This window comes from Ambystoma mexicanum, chromosome 14, assembly GCF_040938575.1.
Source record: "Ambystoma mexicanum isolate Mex_15411 chromosome 14, UKY_AmexF1_1, whole genome shotgun sequence".
NCBI classification, from domain to species: domain Eukaryota; kingdom Metazoa; phylum Chordata; class Amphibia; order Caudata; family Ambystomatidae; genus Ambystoma; species Ambystoma mexicanum.
This window is the reverse complement of record NC_090940.1, coordinates 455,727,235-455,746,859: the sequence shown is the minus strand read 5'-3', so window position 1 is coordinate 455,746,859 and position 19,625 is coordinate 455,727,235. Positions and strand designations below refer to the sequence as shown.

The 19,625-nt window shown below is 44.3% G+C and overlaps 1 protein-coding gene across 2 annotated transcripts in view; it reads right to left on the bottom strand.

The window, feature by feature from the left end:
* Positions 1 to 8,298: 8,298 nt before the first annotated feature.
* The window catches only part of CLMN (calmin), a 2,282,147-nt gene continuing 2,270,820 nt past the window's right edge, over positions 8,299 to 19,625 (bottom strand). For both annotated transcript variants that reach the window (XM_069637682.1, XM_069637683.1), the window contains one exon: positions 8,299 to 9,869. In XM_069637682.1, the coding sequence (XP_069493783.1) occupies positions 9,689 to 9,869 (181 nt within the window). In that variant the 3' untranslated portion in view covers positions 8,299 to 9,688. The remainder of the gene's footprint in view (positions 9,870 to 19,625) is intronic.

Below are 19,625 nucleotides of genomic sequence, written 5' to 3'. Positions count from 1 at the left end.
TGGGTTGCCAACAGGGCTACTCACAAGGATTCTGGGGCTACTCGGAAGAAGCCAAAGAAAGACAACAAAGAGAATTCCAATAATTCCAATCCAAAAGAGGGCCCCAAACATAACCAGGGTAAGCCACAAGGTAAACCGAATCAGGCTAGTGTATCATCTGGTTCCGCACAAGATGGAGGTCAGAGCAAACCCCCATTCCAGAGAGCATTTGGGAAATGCTTTGTTTTTGGGTTACCTGGCCATGTGAAAGGAGATCCCTAGTGTAAGGGTAAACCTTCAGGGATCAACACTGTCTCCTTAGCCTTCTCCCAGGTGGATGAAGTACCTATGACCAGTGTAAATTTTCAGCTACTAGCTGATGAGCCCATGAGAGTCTCAGCTAGTGTTTCTTTAGTGTCTGTCATGATGCCTACCTCCAAGGTGCCAGACAAGACCCAGCTACCCCAGAGGCAGACATCATGTCTTCAAGGGAAGTCACAACAGCCTCAAGTAGGGGCTCTTTGGACTCAGTCCTGGCGCCTTTGGCACCAGGCTCCTATCGGGCCACAGTCCTGGCGCCATAGACGCCAGGCTCATAAAAGGGGACTTTGTGTTAAAGGTGCTTAGTGTTAACTTACCTGATGCAGACCATGCTACAACATCCAGGCCTTCTGAGGCCTGAATGGGACTACTTTATCTTTGGAACTACTTAACTACTTAACCACACGGGTGTGGTCAGGGGAGGAATACATACCTGAGAGGAAGGATACATACCTGGAACTACTTTGAAGGCTATTTAAGCCACGCCCAAGCAGCAACTCACGCTTCGCGTTGTTCTGCATCTAGCAGCTGGACGCTCACCGTGTTTGCTCCTGCATTCTGTCTTCTGCCACTCCTGCCAGCATCCTGGAACACCTGCAAAGAGAGAAGAGAATAGAAAAGGGTAAAGAAGAGTCCTTACCTGCTAAATCCGCATTCCGGAGACATCTCGCCGACGGTCCTGAAAGGGAAGACATCCATTTAAAAGCACATCGCATCGATCGCTGCAGCGCCGCATCTCACTCACCTGTACAAGGTGCCACCACGTTCTACGGCGACATCTGGACTCGCAGCCACATCACCGTGCCTAGGGAGAAAAAGACAAGAATAAAGGTGAGAGGGGAAAGAAAACAAGGAAACCTTAATTTCCATTACAAAGCTTACCTGTTGGGTTATTCCAACTTCATTTTGGGTCAGTGCCGCATCCTGGCATTTCCGGACCCCGGCCCCTAAGGGGAAAAAGAGACATCAGCGTTAGTGGGCGCATGAAAAGACGTTACCCAACGCCCATTAAAGACTTACCTGATTTCTTCTGGATTGATCTTTGTTTCGGGTCGGTGCCGCATCCAGGCATTTCCGGACCCCGGCCCCTATGGGGAAAAAAGACATCAGCGCTAGTGAGCGCATTGATACAAGGACACTGAGAGAACTCTCATCAAGCTCACCAGAGTCTCATTCTTCGGTTCCACAGCTCTTCTCGGAATAGTTTCCGCACCTGAAAAAGAGACAACGAACAATTATTATTGCGGAATCATACTCATTAACAGAATCCTTACGGTACTATACCGGGAAAAAAAAACTTGAACCCTCTACAATCAAAATCCCAGTGAAGTAACTGGATACAACGCGCCCCTGCATGAGAAGCAGGATGGAGAGCTCAACCTTTCAAACCCTAAGGTGAGACTTCACGTGGGGGTCGCAGGAGGGTTTCGTAGAGGGGTGAGAAGGGAGCGGGAGGCTTATACTTTCTCCCGCAGATTGTTAATACTCCCTTTTCACATACAGAAAGATATTCCTGTGAGCCAGACAAGCCAGATTCGAAGGTCCGGTCCAGTCCATCTTCCGGGTCCTGCGCTTCACCATAGAAGAAGCAACAACACTCCAAACCAGACCTGCGCCTCCGTGGGAGTCAGGTGAGCGTAACAGTGTCCTTGGGTCTTTGGGAACAACAGAACTTAGATGTCTATAACTCAATCCCAGAAAATACTAAAGAGTATTACAAAGATAGTGTTCTTGTGAATGGTCAGGAGACCCCTGCCATCAGAGACACTGGAGCCAGCATAACTGTGGTTGATGCATGTTTTTTCAAGGTGGAGGATGTTGCTAAGGCACCCAAACACTTAACGGAGTTAGCTGGAGGCCCTGTGCAAATGGTTCCCCAGTTACCAGCTCTCATCCAATGTAATGACTTGACTGTCAGAATACCTGTAAGTGTGCAAAATAACGTACCTGGGAGTGTCCTGTTGGGTAATGACCTTAAAACTCTTGGAGTTGTGTCTAGTACCCCCAGGAGCCCCAGCAGAAGGAAGCAGGAGCACACAAGGTCTGCAAGGGAGAGAACCTTAAGAGGCTCTTCTGGGGACATGAAACTATCAGCCCAAGTCCACAGGACTTACTTACTGCCATTGCAGGACAAGAAAAGACAAAGGAGAAACCTAAGTCTGCCAGCAAGCAACCAGCAAGCACTCCTGTGCCCAGAAGGACATCTCCGAGACTGTCCAAAGTCACACCTGTGACTCCCACACCAGCTGAGGCTGTGTGTGAGGTTCAACCCTCTATGGTCAAACTAGATACTGAGGAATCAGATCTATAAGAGGATCTTACCTTGGTAGGAGATCTTTACCCTGTTGACCATCCTGAGCTGCAGAAGGTGGACCCAACAGGTAAGATCTCAGTAAGGGACAAAGAGAGTGTCCTACCTTGGAAGGTCTTCACCAACAGGCCACTTCTCAGCTCAATGGGACTGAGCCTGGGAAGTATAGGTTACACTGGAAGGATGGCCTCTTCTACAGTGAACCAAATGAGTCAACCCCTGGAGACTACAAAAGACTTGTAGTACCTCTAGTGAACCGACTCCAACTTCTGCAGTTAGCCCATGAGGTACCTTTGGCTGGTCACTTAAGTTTTAAGAAGACCAAAGAAAGGCTATCTCTGCACTTCTACTGGCCTAAAATGGGTACAGAAGTAGACAAATTCTGTAGAAGCTGCCACACTTGCCAAACCTCTGGCAAGAGTGGATCCAAGAATGTGGCACCCTTCGTGCCTCTCCCAGTGGTGGGAGTTCCTTTTGAGAGGGTTGGGATTGACACTGTTGGTCCTCTTGACCCTCCCACATCTTCAGGCAACAGGTTCATCCTGGTTGTAGTGGACCATGCCACTAGATTTCCTGAAGCCATACCTATGAGGACTGTTACGGCTCCGGCTGTGGCTAAGGCCCTCCTTGGTATTTTTACCAGGGTAGGTTTTCCTAAGGAGGTGATATCTGACAGGGGATCAAATGTTATGTCCCACTACATGCAAACCATGTGGAAAACCTGTGGAGTCACCTACAAGTTCTCAACTGCCTACCACCCCCAAACCAATGGACTGGTAGAGAGGTTTAACAGAACTATGAAGAGCATGATAGGTGCTTTAGAAGAAAGTGGGACCTTCTACTTCCATGCCTTCTCTTTGCATATAGAGAAGTCCCTTAGGAGTGAGTAGGATTCAGTCCCTTCAAACTTCTCAATGGCCATCCAGTCAGAGGTCCATTGGCCCTGATTAAGGAGGGGTTGAAGAGTGCTCCTTGCCCCAAGCCAGCCAGAGTGACTGACTATGTGATAGGTCTCCGGAGGAGAATGTCACACATGATGGCAGAGGCAAGTGATAACTTGAAGGCTGGTCAAGCTCTGGTCAAACATTGGCATGACCAGAAGGCTAACATGGATGAGTTTACTCAAGACCAGCTTGTTCTTGTTATGGTCCCAACAAGGTAGAGGGCCTTACAGGACAAATGGATATGACCCTTCAAGGTTGTGGGTAAACTTGGAGAGGTGAACTATCTGGTGGACTTAGGCAATCCTAAGGAGGCTCCCAGAGTATTTCACACTAACCGTTTAAAGGCTTATGTCCCTAGACCTGACATAGGAGCTCTGCTTCTAGCTTCAGCTCAGGAGGAGGAGGAGAGTGAACCTCTGCCTGACCTCCTCAGAGGCTTACCTTTAGATGAGCAAGTGGAAGGAGTGAATCTCTCTTCCAGAGTCACATCTGACCAGCAGGATAAGTACAAGTTACTGTTAAATCAGTTTATCTCCCTGTTCTCACTTTCACCAGACTTGACCCCTTGGGGCCAGCATGACATACACACTGGTGACTGTTTGCCTGTCAAAAGCAGTGAGTACAGAATGTCAGACAATATCAGATCCCACATAAGGAATGAGGTCAACAAGATGCTTGAACTTGGCTTTATAGAGCCCTCTACTAGCCCATGGTCTAGCCCAGTTGTGCTTGTACCAAAGGCAGGATCCAAAGAGTTGAGATTCTGCATGGCCTATAGAGCTCTAAATGCAGTCACAATGACTGATGCCCATCCTTTGCCTAGGACAGATGAGCTGGTGGACAAACTTGGTGCAGCCAAGTACCTCAGCACATTTGACCTAACGTCAGGCTATTGGCAAATAGCCCTGACAGACCATGCCAAGGAGAAAACTGCATTCTCCATCCCAGCTGGCCTCTACAAATTCAAGGTAATGCTTTTTGGATTAAAGAATGCACCTGCTACATTTCCGAGGATGGTCAATCAAGTTCTGAATGGTATAGAGGACTTCTACATGGCATACTTGGATGACATTGCAGTGTTCAGCCCTACATGGAAAGAACATGTTGAACACCTAGGTTATGTATTACAGGCTCTTGAACAGGCCCATCTGACCATAAAGGCAAGCAAATGTCAAATTGGTCAGAGTTCAGTGGCCTACCTTGGACATGAGTTAGGAGGAGGTGAAATAAGGCCATTGCCTAGCAAAGTACAGGCTGTACAAAACTGGGCCACCACTACTACTCAAACCCAAGTGAGAGCCTTCCTAGGTCTCACTGGGTATTATAGGAACTTCATAGAGAACTATGGGACCATAGCTTCTCCCTTGAATGTCATCTCCTCTCCCAGATTTCCTAAAAAGGTCAGGTGGAATGAGGAGTGCAATCAAGCCTTTGAAGGTCTCAAGAAAGCCCTTTGTCAAGCTCCAGTCATAAGAGCTCCTGACTATCACCAACCCTTCATTCTACAAATTGATGCTTCTAATGTAGGTATAGGTGCAGTCCCTAGTCAACTGGATGAGAAAGGTAGGGAACACCCCATTTGTTTCATCAGCAGGAAGTTAAAGGATCCTGAAACAAGGTGGGCAACAATAGAAAGAGAATGCTTTGCTATTGTGTGGTCACTGAAGAGGTTTAGACCATACTTGTATGGATCTACCTTCATTATTCAGACTGACCACCAACCCTTGGGATGGCTGATGCAAATGAAAGGGGAAAACCCAAAGTTATTCAGATGGTCAATCTGCCTGCAGGGATTTGATTTTTCCATTGAGCAGAGAGCAGGAAGTCACCACCAAAATGCTGATGGTCTCTCTAGGATGTTTGTAACCGACGGTATGAGGTCCATCCAGGAGTGGATTAAATCCTCCTGTCCCTTAGTCTGGGGGGGGGGGGAGCGAGTGTTACGGAGAATTTTCATTTATGGCTAATGTCCCTCACCTAGTGAGGCCCCCAGCAGCTTTACTGGACTTCTGGAGTTTATTTTTTTTCCACTTGGTAAGAGTGTGAGCTTTTTCCCCACTCTTACCTGTGTTTTGCCATGTGTATTTCTCTGTTTTTGTGATTGTGGACTCTGAAGTACACCACTTCAGTAGCCCCCTTCTTTTGTGTGTCACACAGCACCTTCAGTGCCGTGGCACTGGGTTGTCCTTGAGACTTCCCCCCGACTCCATTTCTGAGGCTGACTACAGTCCCCCAGACAAGGGTAAAGTTACCATTAACTTTACTTAGTCAATCTACCACAGATCCAGTACACCCCATCTTCCATGGAGCACTGGAAAGGGTTAATTCATATCACTTTTTATCTGTACCTCCTAGAGCATTGTTTTGCTCTTTTAACATTTAGACTTGGCTGGTGGTAGTGGTATCTACCCTAACTTTTCTACCGCAATTATATTAGATAAACGTGGTATTGTTCTTGGCTATTATATTAGCCTCGAACATAAACCCGCTTGACCAAAATGTCTTTCTTTTGGCTCCGGTTGGGTTTATTTGCCATTTCTTTTTGTTAAAGTCCTTCTTGTGTTTTACTTTGCGCGGCAAACTAGGTTCGCCTTCTTTGTTCACTGTCTTTTGGCGGGCTTCTGTTCAGAAGTCCTCCACCAGGCGCCTGGGTGTCTAGGTGGGCTAAATGTGAGGGAGGGGTGTAGTCACCCCCTGCACAGGGTATTCTAGGAAACCCAAGTCGCACTTTGCCATGATTGGCTGAGGTGGTTGTCCAGGCTGGACAACCCCCCTGCTGGGTAATTGACAGCCAGGCTGTGTGAATGGGGGTTTTGCACATAAAAGGCAGGCCTCTTGGGCTAGAAGTCAGAGAGTCGCCACTGGAACTATAAGGAACCGAAGAGAAGTGGAGAGAACGACGGCTGCTGCAACTACCCCGTCCTGGTGAAGCCCTGCTGCAGTCCTGAGCTATCTACCCTTCAACAACTAAGAGAAGATCCAGTCTGGAGTCTTTTTCCCTTGAGCCTGGTGGGGATAACCAGTTCATCTTCCACAGCCAGAGGGTCCTCTTCCTTGGTCGAAATCGCTGCACACTGGTGTAGTGGTCCGGATAGCCATTTGAAGAGTCTGTCCTGTTTTTAAGGAGCGCACCTTTTATTCATTGTCGCTGCTGCCAGCTTCATCCCTGTGTGGTGCAGACCCCCTTCAGGCATCCTCCTTTCACAACGAAGCTCCAGGAATGTGGGTCTGCGGGAAACCAACAGGAACAACTGCCAGGGCACCAGCTGCACCATTGGAATAAGGTACTGTGTTCTGCTTGAGGAAACTGGGTGAATCCCGTTTCTTCATCTCCAAGGCTTGCCCTTGTCTTCCCTCCTCCTTATAACTTTTGCTTCCGAACATTTACAATATCGAAGTACTCTTGGCTACGTTGAACCATGAACTGTCTGACTGTGTGATCTTCGGCAACAGGCCCCCGGTGTCACTTGAACCTGGCTCCGGCCCTTTGACTCTTGAACTCCTGTCTCTGAGTGTTTCTCGATTCTGTCTGCCTAACCAAAATATTGCCTGTGATTTTTGCCTCCAACTCCCTCTTGGTATCTCAGGTGCTAAGTGTGTTTTTGCCCCGGTAGCATTTCATGTCACGGATACGCGTTTGTTTAGTAGACCGAACTGTCAAAAAGTGATCGCAATCCTATTCGCGGTAACGTGTTTTGTTCGTAACACCGGTTCATTCAAACACAGGGTACTTACCTTGAGACATACTGTACAAAGTGAATTGGTTAGTTGTAGTATATTTGTCGTGTGGTTTGTGTTTAAGTTTAATAGAAGTGTTGTGTTTCTAACAGATGGTTTAAAAATAAATGTACTTATATTTTTCTACCTGAAACCTTGAGTCAGTGTTTGCTTGAGTCACAGTGATTGTGGTCCCTTTGTGTAATCTCTGCTACTGCTCATATACTCTTGAGATAAGCCTGGCTGCTCCGCCACTGCTACCACTCTGACATAGTAGAACAGGCTTGTGCCAAAGGTAAAACTTGTATTGCCACCTGTGGTCTTAATTGTGTGTAGTGGTCCCTAAGGGCACTGCACAGGATTCTGCCTAACAATGTTCTACTTAACTTTGATATAGATATACACCTTTCCAAATAATCAATGTTTTTCTAAGGAGCTACATTTCGCCAGTTTTATAAACATTTCAATATTGATAATGCAAACTATGCTTTACCACAACACATGATCAAATATAAATACGAGTATAATGAAATAAACAAATGCACGATATTAAAGCTATAAGTGTTATGTTATTGTTTTTCTACAAATCTCTATGCATATCACAATTTAATGGTGTTTCGTACTCCGTTGGAGAGATCCCTTTGATGCAGGATTGCAATGCAGAAGCAATCAGCAGTGCAGTAGTACAGATATGACATGATATATGATATGGCATTTATAACGCGCCTATACACAAGTGTTACCAATAACTCGCCAGTTATTTATATTGCACCCTGGCAAAATGATTACTAAAGGACATAACTAACTTTTTCTGATCTGTGCAATGTGCCGCCAAAAGGTTTGATTATCTTGCTATGAAAAATCGCTCAGAAAATTATCGTAGTCGCATTCAAATGCAGTCTGCATGCAATGACATCGTTTCAGTTTGACTGATGCTGCATCTAGATATGAAGCCACGACAGTTATTTATAAAACATATAATATCAGTATTATAGGCACTCTTCTTTAAAAGCCATAACACCTGAATTGCAAATCACTGGCTTTTATTTGGTGGTAAGTGATGCTTTGTAACAGACACATCAGCTCAGGCTCAGCCACATATCAATTGTTGGCACTTAATTCCATTTTCATTGGTTTGTTTCTAAAGTGATTCCTTTTGGCCTTGAAAGCTGACTTTGGTGTCGGGATTCACAATGTCATTGTCCAGCACCAAATAGCTATTTCTGAAACTAAAATAGATACTACATTTTTGTACTTTAAATTGGTATTACTACATATTTAAAAGACAAAGCATGGACATCAAAAATATTTTGCAAACAGCAAGTGTCTTCCAATAAAAGATCTAGCCAACAGCAATCCAATATCAGGAAGGATATAGGGGTGCAGTGCTCACCAAAAAGGGTTACATTTATTACAATTATATGGAAGCACGACGGTTGTAAAACACATTAGCACGTTTTGTTTGACATCCTCTTACATGAAAGCACGATTATTTTAATAGGAAATGCTTGCTATTCTCAAATTATGCCAATTTTCACATCTACTTGGAAAGCACTTGTTCTTTGCAATATGCTTATTTTTTAAACGATATTCATTTAAAATGTCAACAAGGCATGACATGACAAAGAAATATGTGCTTTCGCTCACAAAAAGAACTCGTACCTGTAACATCAGTGCATGGTGCAAAAACAACATTCTTCTAAATCTTTGGAAATAGCCTGCTCATTATCCCAAAACATACCTAGTTAAGAGTACGAAGACTTGGTCAAACTAGATTTGTATGCAGACTGTTGAACATACCATCTGTTGAACGTAAAGACGCCAAGGCCTTTGGCTGTGACCCCAAACCTTATCCGTATGTCACCATACCCAGGAATGAATCCAGGTTAGAGTGCCATTAATGTAGGCCAAAGAGAGTAGAAGGGATTTTTTCCCAAATCCATCCACAAATTGATAAGTATTTACTAGTCATGTGATAATCTTTACACATCTTGATTCAGAATAATTTGCTGTGGGCATTGAAAGGACTGCTCACTCAATATGAAAATCAATCACTTTTTGCTCCAAGTTATCCTGTAAATTCGACATTTTAAGAGCAAACAAGACCTAGACCTAGGCTCAGGAATACCATCAATGCTGTAATGCTGAAATAAGGGAAGGCAAGCAAGGCAACACTCAAACAGCGCAGTTCAAAATCTATTAGGTTGTACATAAAAATAAGTGTATCAACATTTTATATAAATAAAGGCCCACATTTACATAATCATTTACCAAATGTCTCTCTTTCTGTCAATTCTTCCAGTTTGAATATTTGAATTATTGCATCCCCAAAGGTTGTGATTATAAAATATACCTTAGATTAATTCAAACTTTACTTTTTTGTGCGTATTTGTAAATCATATTAGCGCCAGTGTCTTTATTGGTCATTAGAAAAAAATGTTACTTTGCTAAGATCCAGTTCTGGGAGGATCATAACGCTGTAGACAAGCATCCATAGGAAGAGGATAAGGTACAATAAATCTACAGAATGTTGCCTCCGAAAGTGGTATTCGTAGGTTGGTGTAGCTCTTACTGACATCTGAGCCTCCTGTACGAATCTGTAAAATAGAACATGCAGACATGAACACCAGTAATACGAACTGCAGGAAACATAATACATGTGCCCAATAATGAAACTGAAGGCATGGTGAGTCAAATGATGCATATAATAGTTGGTTATGGTGGCCACTAAAAACATCCAGGTCTTTGGAACAGACTACTACTAAAACATGTATGCATTTGCTGAAAGAATGTTTTTGTTTTCTAAAGAAACAAACATATGTTGTTTTATCAGACATTTTGTAATTAAAAGTGAAATGTCATGAGACAAAATGAAGTCTGTTTGTTACCCGTGGTTCTTAACACACTTAAAATAGTTAATTATGCTAGAAGCCCATCATCAAACATTCCAAAGCATAAACTTTATTTCTAGTGGTCACCAGTAGACCAAATACTTTAATTCATAGTAGAACCTGTGATACCAAGAGAAGGGAGACATTCTCCTGGCCCCATTGGAACTTGAACTGGTTGGCCGTGATCATCTGGCAGAAGAGTGTTCTTTTCACCTCAGGAGGAGGGAGTCATTCTCCTGGTTCTTATTCTTTGGTTCTTTGTGTTAATAGTGGTGGGGTCAGGGTAGGAGTTTTGGGACAGAGGATGGACTTTTTTAGTTTAGACAATTATACAGACGACGAGCACCTGAGTTGTTTATTGTTTAGGCAGGGTAATGAATATTACCCAGGCTTACAGCACAGGGAGTCTTGATTCTATTAAAGACACAGAGGCAAGCATTATGCTTAACCTTTTTAATGGTTACTCTTCAGCAGCCTTTCAAATTTTAAAAATGTCTTTCTTTTTTTATAAAAACAGAAACTTCAATACAACAAAACCTACAACTTAAGGGACTACCAATCCCCATAAGTCATCCGAAGACCAGTTTGCCGACATCAATATAGCTTGCAGAGGCCCCTGCTATGAAAACCTTAGAAGCCATCTCGCCCCACACTGAGTGAGCTCTGAAGTCCTCCAAAACAATACCCTCTAGCTCCATAACCTCCCTGATCCACCTGGCTATTGTGGCGGAAGCTACCGCATGAAATGGTTTAATTTAAGCAATTAACAACTGATGCACTCCTAGCGGTCTCACGCCCTCAGTCACTTTCTCACAATCTTTAATGCATCGGGTTACAGATAGCTTGAGTTTGTTCAGAAAGTACGGATAAAAAAAAATCACTGCTGACCGCTCTTCGTATGTTTGGCTATATTAAATCGTAGAAGATCTTCATATTCACTTCCAACACCTTACCGTCTCCCACAGCATACCAAACAGGGAAACATCGCCAGCTTTCCTGACAACCTGTGCACTGACAACTGCTTGTTTGTCGGCCAACTCTGAAACAATTTAAACACTGTCTCCACGTCCCAAAGTACAGAATATCTTGCTGAGGAGGGTTTGCGCCACTTCACACCACACAGTAATCTCACCACGGCTGGGTGCTCTCCGACCGGCAAACCGGCCGCCTTCTTGTGGCCTGCGGAGATAGCTGATCTATAGACACCTATGGTCCGGAAAGCCCGACCATCCTGTGACAGACTTGCCAAAAAATGAAGTACCTGCACTATAGATGCAGAAACGGGATGAATGCTCTGTTGGTCACCCCAATGTTCTCATTTGTCCCATGCGGCGCCATAGCTCCAAAATGTGGAGGGAGCCCAAGATGAATTCAGCAGCAACACCCAAAAGTCCCGGCAGATCCCATTTTTGACCGAAACTCTGCAAGCTAGCAGCTGTAGGCTCCCCGTTCCCACCAGAGGATGTTCTTGACGTGCAGGGTTAGTAGAAGCTCCCGCTGGTATGGGATCATCCTCAGAAAATCCAAAGAAAGTTCCATCAGAAGTGGAAACCATGCCTGAGATGTCCACAGCGGCACCACTACTACTATCTCTGCTCTTTCCCTGCAAACCTTAGCTAGAACCTAAGTCAACATTATGAATGGGGGAAAGGCGTAATGGACTGGGACTGCCCAGCTCTGCAGGAATGCGTCTGTGCCCAACGCACCCGGGTCCAACCTCCAACTGAATTGCCTGGAAATCTGAGCATACACCCTCGACGCGAAAAAGATCTATGTCCAGTGGACCCCAGATCTCCTGTAACCCCGTAAACACAGCTTGCTGCAACTTCCAGTTGCTGATGTCTACCAAATAGCGGGAGTTTCAGTCCGCTACTACATTCTGCTCTTGCGGGAGGTACTCTACCGCTACTACCATCTTCCTCTCTAGACAGTAATGCCAGAAGTCTTTTGCTAGTTCTGCCAGCATCTTTCACCTAGTGCCTCCCAGACGATTAAAATACCAAACTGCCGAGATGTTGTCAATCTTGATCAGCACACAGCCATTGACCTTGTCCTTGGCAAACGTTTGCACTACAAACAAGCCTGCCAGCAGCTCCAAACAATTTATGTGGACCTTTAACTCCTCTTCGAACCACTTGCCTCCTGTCTCTAGCTCTCTACATCTGGCGCCCATATGATGAATTCCGGCACATCTCTAAAAATGGCCCACCAGTTACTTGCTTCCATGTTTTTCAGCCACCATCTAAATTCCATCTTTGCTTCCTCGTCTAACGGAAGTAACTGGTGATAAGTCACTCAGCCCCACAGATGTTTAATCTTCAGCCTCTGCATCACTCTGTAATGCAATGGCCCCGGAAAGATTGCTTGAATGGAATATGTTAGCAACCCCACTACTCTGGCGAGATTCCGAACCGAAATACTCGTCTCCCTGAGCACCATCTGTAATTCCTTCTTGATTGCTCTCCTCTTCTGAGATGGTAGCTCTGACCTAGCCTTCCTGGTGTCTATCACGAACCCCCGAAACTTCAACTGCTGATTCGGCCTCAGCTCTGACTTCTCTCGATTGATTAGAAACACCATTTTGTTGTATAGGCGCCTAACAAATGCTCAATAACCCCCAGAGATGTTATCAGAGCACTCACCCACTGCACACGCTCTTGCAACGCTATCTTGTCATGTGCTAGTATAACGATGATGTCCAGATACACTATGATCCTCACGCCCCTTTATCTTATCGCTGCTGCTACTGGCCTCATCACTTTCATGAATGCCCATGGCGCCGAGGCCAGACCGAAAGGCAGACATATTACCTTGCCCTCCCTCAAGGATACACTATCCTGAGACAGGACCACAAGGCGTCCAAAGGTGGAGGCGTAGCCCTCATCTTCAAGGACACCCTCTCCATTAGAGTCTGCAACCAACAGTGGGAAAACAACGCTGATCTCCTCATGTCAAACTGTCCCCAATTGTACCATAAACATCCTAATCACCTATAGGCCACCAGGCTCACCACCAGACTACCAAAAGCACCTTCTTCAAATCATTGGGAATAACCTAAAAAGTTCAACCAAAACTATCCTGCTCGGTGACCTCAACCTAGGCCTGCATGACCCTAAGGAGAAAGCAGCCACCTCCCTAGCCAAAGAGCTCACTCACATTGGGTTCGACCATAAAATAACAACACCAACTCATTGCAAAGGCCGATCCATTGACTGGATCGCAGACCACAACTGCTCTTCATCCATTACTAACATCTCAGCCCTCCCGTGGACAGACTACCACTTTTATCAATTCCATACCTACTCGCAAGATGATCTCGTATGCCCCACCCGCTAAAGTCAGAAGCTCGAAAAAACAAACTAAAATCAATCTTGCACTTCTTCTCGATATCCCTGACCTTAAACTACCATTTAACAACGACCCCACCTCTCTGGCTAAAACCTATGCCTATGCTCTCACCCAGGCCATTGAGTCCATAGTTCCCGTAGAAGAAAAAAAAGAAAAAATCAATTGTCTCTAAATGAATGCAAAGAAATCTCATCCTCGTATAAAAAAGCCATATTTCTAGCTAAATCAGAATCATTCAACTAAAGAATCTCCAAAGCTAACACAAAATCTAGGGACATTTTCTTTATCTTCAAAGATCTCACCACCCCCGCCACGAGCGCGGATGAACTCATCAAAGACAAGGCCTGGTGTTGCAGCATTCAGGATGCACTGATCAACAAAGTCAAGATGCTCCAAGAAAAAATAATAGCACAGCGCAAAGCTCTTCTTAATCAGGACAGTCCACCCCACCTCCACTTACTCCTCTCTCTCAAATACCTCTCTTCGTCTTCAGAGACGTCACAGAGACGGATGTTACTGACCTTCTCAAACACATCAAATTTTCCACTTGTAAAGGGGACATCTGTCCCCCAACCATCATCAAAGAATGCGCTGACTCACTGATCCCCATCATCACAGCATTCATTAATGCATCATTCTCCTCTGGAATCGTACCACAAAGCCTAAAAGAAGCCTGGAATCGCCCTCTCATAAAAAAAAAACACCCTAGACCTCGCCTGCCCCAACTACTGCCCCATCACCACTGTCCCCTTCCTCCTCAAAATCCTAGAAAAAGCCGCCCACAACCAAATCAACATTATCTGTAATCTAATGCCATCTTAGGCAGAAGACAATCAGGCTTCCGCAAAGGCCATGGCACAGAAACCACCCTCTTAGATTTAAAGAACCAAATCACTAAAATAATGGATAATGGCCAACCTGCCCTCTTGCTCCTCCTCGATCTCTCTGCCGCGTTTGATCTTGTTGACCATGACATTCTCACCTCCTACCTGTCCAACGCAGCCCACTTCTCTTACAAAGCCACCTCACAGATAACCTCTTTCCTAGAAGGAAGGGCTGAAGGTATACTCGGACCAGGCCAATGCAGCCCCCACCACTATCAACTGTGGAGTCCCCCAGGGCTCTTGTACTGCACCTACACTCTAAAACCTGTTCACCAAACCTCTCTTTGACATGTTGGACGCGCTCGGCATAGCATACACAAACTATGCTGACGATACCAAAGTCCTCCTCCCCGTCACTGGGGAGTACGACCGAGACGCAGAAGCTCTCCTCCAGATATATGCCACCATCCAAACCTGGATGCCAATCAATGGTCTCTGTCTAAATGGGGATAAAACCGAGATCATCATCCTGGGCCCCAAGGAAATTCTATCCACACTCAACCCAGAATACACTCACTTCACCATCGAGAGCATTAACATATCAGTCTCCACATCAGTAAAGACTGTAAGGACATGTATAGCGTTTTTGCCAGCATATAATATAGTATTTTGCCAGCATATAGTATGTAGCATTTTTGCCAGTATATAATATGTAGCGCTATTGCTAGCATACAAAGTACACAGCCAGACCAGTTTGAAAATGCAGGCATTCAGAGCACACATAGAAGAATTTATATTGGATGCTTCATGTGTGAAGACTACATTAGAATACATAACTGATTAACATTACTAACAGTACTAAAGTGCTAATTTCTAACAAGATAATGCAGTCTTATATGCACAATGAGGTAAAATCCATGTTTTGTATGCACTGTTTAAAAATTCATTTTTTCCATGAGGAAATGCACACTAGCGTTTTATTCAGCTTGTACAGAGCAGAAATATGCAGGAAGCAAAAGGAAACGGTAGCTCTGAAATCAAGTCTTCATTGTATTGAAAACGAAGGCTGACACAGGGCACATTCTTTGTATTCTGATTGGTAGAAAGAGATTGGTATAGGCAGACAAGCCATGTCAACAAAGGGCTGAATCAGAGTTTTCTTGAAGATGAAAAGTGAGGAGAGTTAGCAGTTCATGCTGGGTTCAGGAGACAGACGGACGGTGCTGTTTCAGTGGGTCAAGCGCTGACTTTGGATCTAATCAATTGGTGCTCCCCACACACATGTACGGAGTGGGACTGCGAAACAGCGAGGTTGTGCAGGGACTTCAAAGATTACTGGCTTTGATAAAAGATTTGTACCAAGTGAGGAAAAAAAAAGTATGATGCGTGTCTGTTGCTAGAATCCATTGGCAGTGCAGAGAAGCTAGAAATCATTGTATGTTTATTTTTCTCTCTCTATATTCAAAGTGTAATAACATAAATTCATGGTTGCAAAATATCTGCTTGTTCTGTTTTGTTCTTTTATCTTGCAGGTGATGCTGTAAATATTATGTGGTAAGATTTTGTAGATTGTAAATGGCAGGTAATACAAAATGTATATAAAAAAACTGAGACTTTAGTGTCATTTATGCATCTGTGAATTATTTATGTAAGTGAAGTACAGAGGAAAGATGTATATCAGTGCAGTAGTACATTTACCAATTTACCACTGTAATTGAAATAGAAAATAAGAGAAAGCCAGTATTAAATATCTACAAGGTAACGGAAGTGTGTGCAATGTATGAGTGTGTCCTTCATTGCATGCTGATGGGAAGTGGTGCCTAATCCGGTACATAGATTACTGGATATACATAAACCAGTAATGCCTAATCTGGCACAGATTACTGGATGTACATGAGCCAGTAATGCCAGCCACAGACTATAGGTGGCGCCTTGAATAAATTCATTGGGTTCTCAGGAGTGTTCTAAGTCTGGAGCTCTCTACAGGCGACTAGAAGGCATTCTAGTAGAAAGGAAAGGTTTGTTTTATGATAGGGTTATAGTATCAAAAAAACATGCTCACCACTATACCACAGGAATAAGATAATTCTGAAAATACCGCAAAGTAGGATACCACTAAAATTAGCGCCAATACAGGCTAACAAGATATGGTCACTAAAATATTGTGATACCAGACCCACTATAAATGTAAGACTAGTTTACCACAAAATTTCCACCAATATCTTTTACGGTAAACAAATACTGCCAAATCCCGAATTTACCCCAATAAGACAAAATCTCCTACAAATAATGTTGTTTTGGCCGGGAAACTGACTGTAGAACTTCTACTGGGCGTGGCAAGTGTGTTCCACACTACCATACGTGCATTAAAGGGAACTCATTTTATAAGAGCAGTGTAACACTGGAAGTGAATCTCATGTCTCAAATGGAGGCCACATTCCCAGAGTTGGTACAATATCTGGAGGCAAAATTATATGCACATGGGACCTGGTCATCAAATAACACCACAGAATGGCATGACTGTATCTATGGGGAAGTGCAGAAAGAACCATTGGACAACATTTTTGCAGAAGGCAGCATAATTCAGGTTTGTCTTCTAAGATTATTAAATGCTGCTGATAAACATGCAGAGAAAGATTGTCTGATATGGCTATGTGCCAAAACATGGTTCATTTTAAATAGGTCCCTGCGAATGCAAGAAAATGATGCCAAGCTAATTAGCAGACTAAAAGTTGAACCAGATGGACCTAGTGAACAGGAGGAAAGTTAAGAGCAGAACTGGAGGTATGACAAAAGGTCATGCAGTCAAAGTGTAAAGATCTCGACAATCAATTGTCCCAAAGGAAGAAACAGTTTGAGGATAGTGAGCAAGATTTAAAGCACTTGAAAGGATTGGTAGGCCATATTAGACAAGATAAAGACGAGGATATTTTGGAAATGCAAATTTTACAAAAAGAAAATTTCGAGAAAGAAGGTGATCTTCAAAATGCTGAACAAGAGATAGCTAAAATGTTTCAAGAAAGAGACGAGATAAAGAGTTTAATGAATGCCAAATGCAAATGAGCGATATGCTAAATGTGATTAATAAGATGGGTGATGAAAACAATTACTTGCGTAAGGAGGCAGATCGGTCCTTAAAAAGTGCAAGGATTTGGAACAGCAAATATGCACGTTCAGGTCCCAGGATAAACGACAGGGCACCACATTCAATGGAATTGAGGTGAATTCCATTTCTACACAGAGAGATAGTGCTCCAGTGGCTGTGCCGGTGTCTGAGCTTGGTTGCAGTGCCTTTGGGGGTTTGACACACCCATTGGGGGTCACCACCAATCCCATACACCTGAGACAAGGGTTGAATCACAAAGTAGTGCAATCCCAAACATAGCGCCAAGTATCCCTATCAAGATAATGAAATCAATCAAGGCTCTGATCAAACTGTTAAAAAAAGGAGGGGAATGCTGTATAGAGGACCACTCAGAAGCGGTGCACGATATATTTAAAGCCCTCAATATACCTAAGGAACAATATAGACAATACTTTCACTTAACTCTGGACGCTCCCACAGCCAGTATCATTAGAAGATTAAATGAACAGCAAAACATGACATGGGCAGAGTTTGAAAAAGAGATTAGACGTCATTTTTCTCCATTCCAGTCATTACAGGAGGCAAAGAAAGTTGCATACACGATTACAGCTGGGCCAAATACGTCCCCTCGCCAATTTTTGCAAGACTTAAAAAGAGCTTTTTCTCATTTTGATGTATCTTTTGATCCCAATTCCAATGAGTTTAAGACTGCCTATTTCTATGGGTTGCAGAAAGACATTATATCACAGTTAGTTCACAAATTTGATCGTGAGAAGTCCCTTTAGTGGATTGTGCACCAAAGTACAAAACTATATGAAGTGCTATACTGTCAGGGTAGAGAGAGTGATAAAATGAAAGATACCAGATCAAAATCTAAAGAATCCTCGGCAACAGTAATGGAGATCAGGTCAGCTAAAATGTCACTTGAGTCCGCTCAAAGTCCAGGCAAAAATAATGTGACACCCGAACAGAGGGGTAATCAACAGAGGTTGCCGCCCTCTGCACCGATGTTTCAGTCACATGATCCTAGTAATAGGGGAGCTACATTAGCCCTAGGTACTTAGGAGACAGGCCCCGGGCAGGGTATCGATCCGACATGTCAGGTATGAATAATAATCAGAGACAAAATCAGGATCAAAGAAGTAATGGTCACTACCAGACATTGGGGACACAAAGCAGATTTGACCCCAACACCATGATATATGGCAACCAGGATAGACCCCGGTATGTGGATCGATTTACTGAAAATGGGAATCAGCATAGGAGACAATACTCAACAAATGAGAGACAGGACATGAGGCAGCGTATGAATTATGCCCCACGTGTCATGACCACTGCCCCTGGCCTTAACAGGCAAGCCATCTGGACTATACCACGGCCTTCCATCATGGCCTCAAGGGCCTTACTATTCCGCCCAAGACTCTCTTGGAGTCAGTCTTGGCGCCAGGCTCATATGTGAAGCCAGGGAACTTAAGAACTGGGACTTGCAATAGCCTTTGCACAATATGGATACCCCCGCATAGCTCAGCTCCAGAACTGAGCTATGCGGTCTAGTGTTTTAGGTGTGGTCAGACCTGGGATACCTGTAGGCTATATAAGCCACGCCCAAACTGAGGAACACATTTCGTGTTACTCTGCTAGCTGCAGCGTGACGCTCACCACGTTCTGTTCGGATCCCTATCTGCTTTCCTGAGCCTGATACCTGCAAGAACAAGAACAGTGTTAGCATACACTTACCTGCGAGCAAATCCTGCTTCTGTCCTCTGCTCCTGGGTCTTGAATATACAGCATCTCGGCGAGCGCTCCTTCGATCTGGAAAGCCACACTTGGGAAGAAAAGAGAACGGAAAAGCAGTATTAGTACGCATTTATTCTCCAATATTGAAAACTATCAGAACAAGCGCATGCTTACCTGGGGTTGACTCGCCCTTGGCCCACATCCATTCCAGGCCATTTAACGACCTGCAAGAGGGAAGTAAACACTGATTAGCACACAAGAGATCAAGAAGGCGGCATGTGCTATGCTCTACTCACCACTCTTCATCTTCACGGCGGCATCCATTCTGGGACATCGCAGCGGCCTGCAAGGAAGAGAGAAGAAACAGGTCAGCACAAGAAAAGGCACATAGCGCCGTGCATCGCGCTTTCACTTACCATCTCGTGCACAGCCCCAAGCAGCACGGCACCACCAGAACTCCATTCGCAC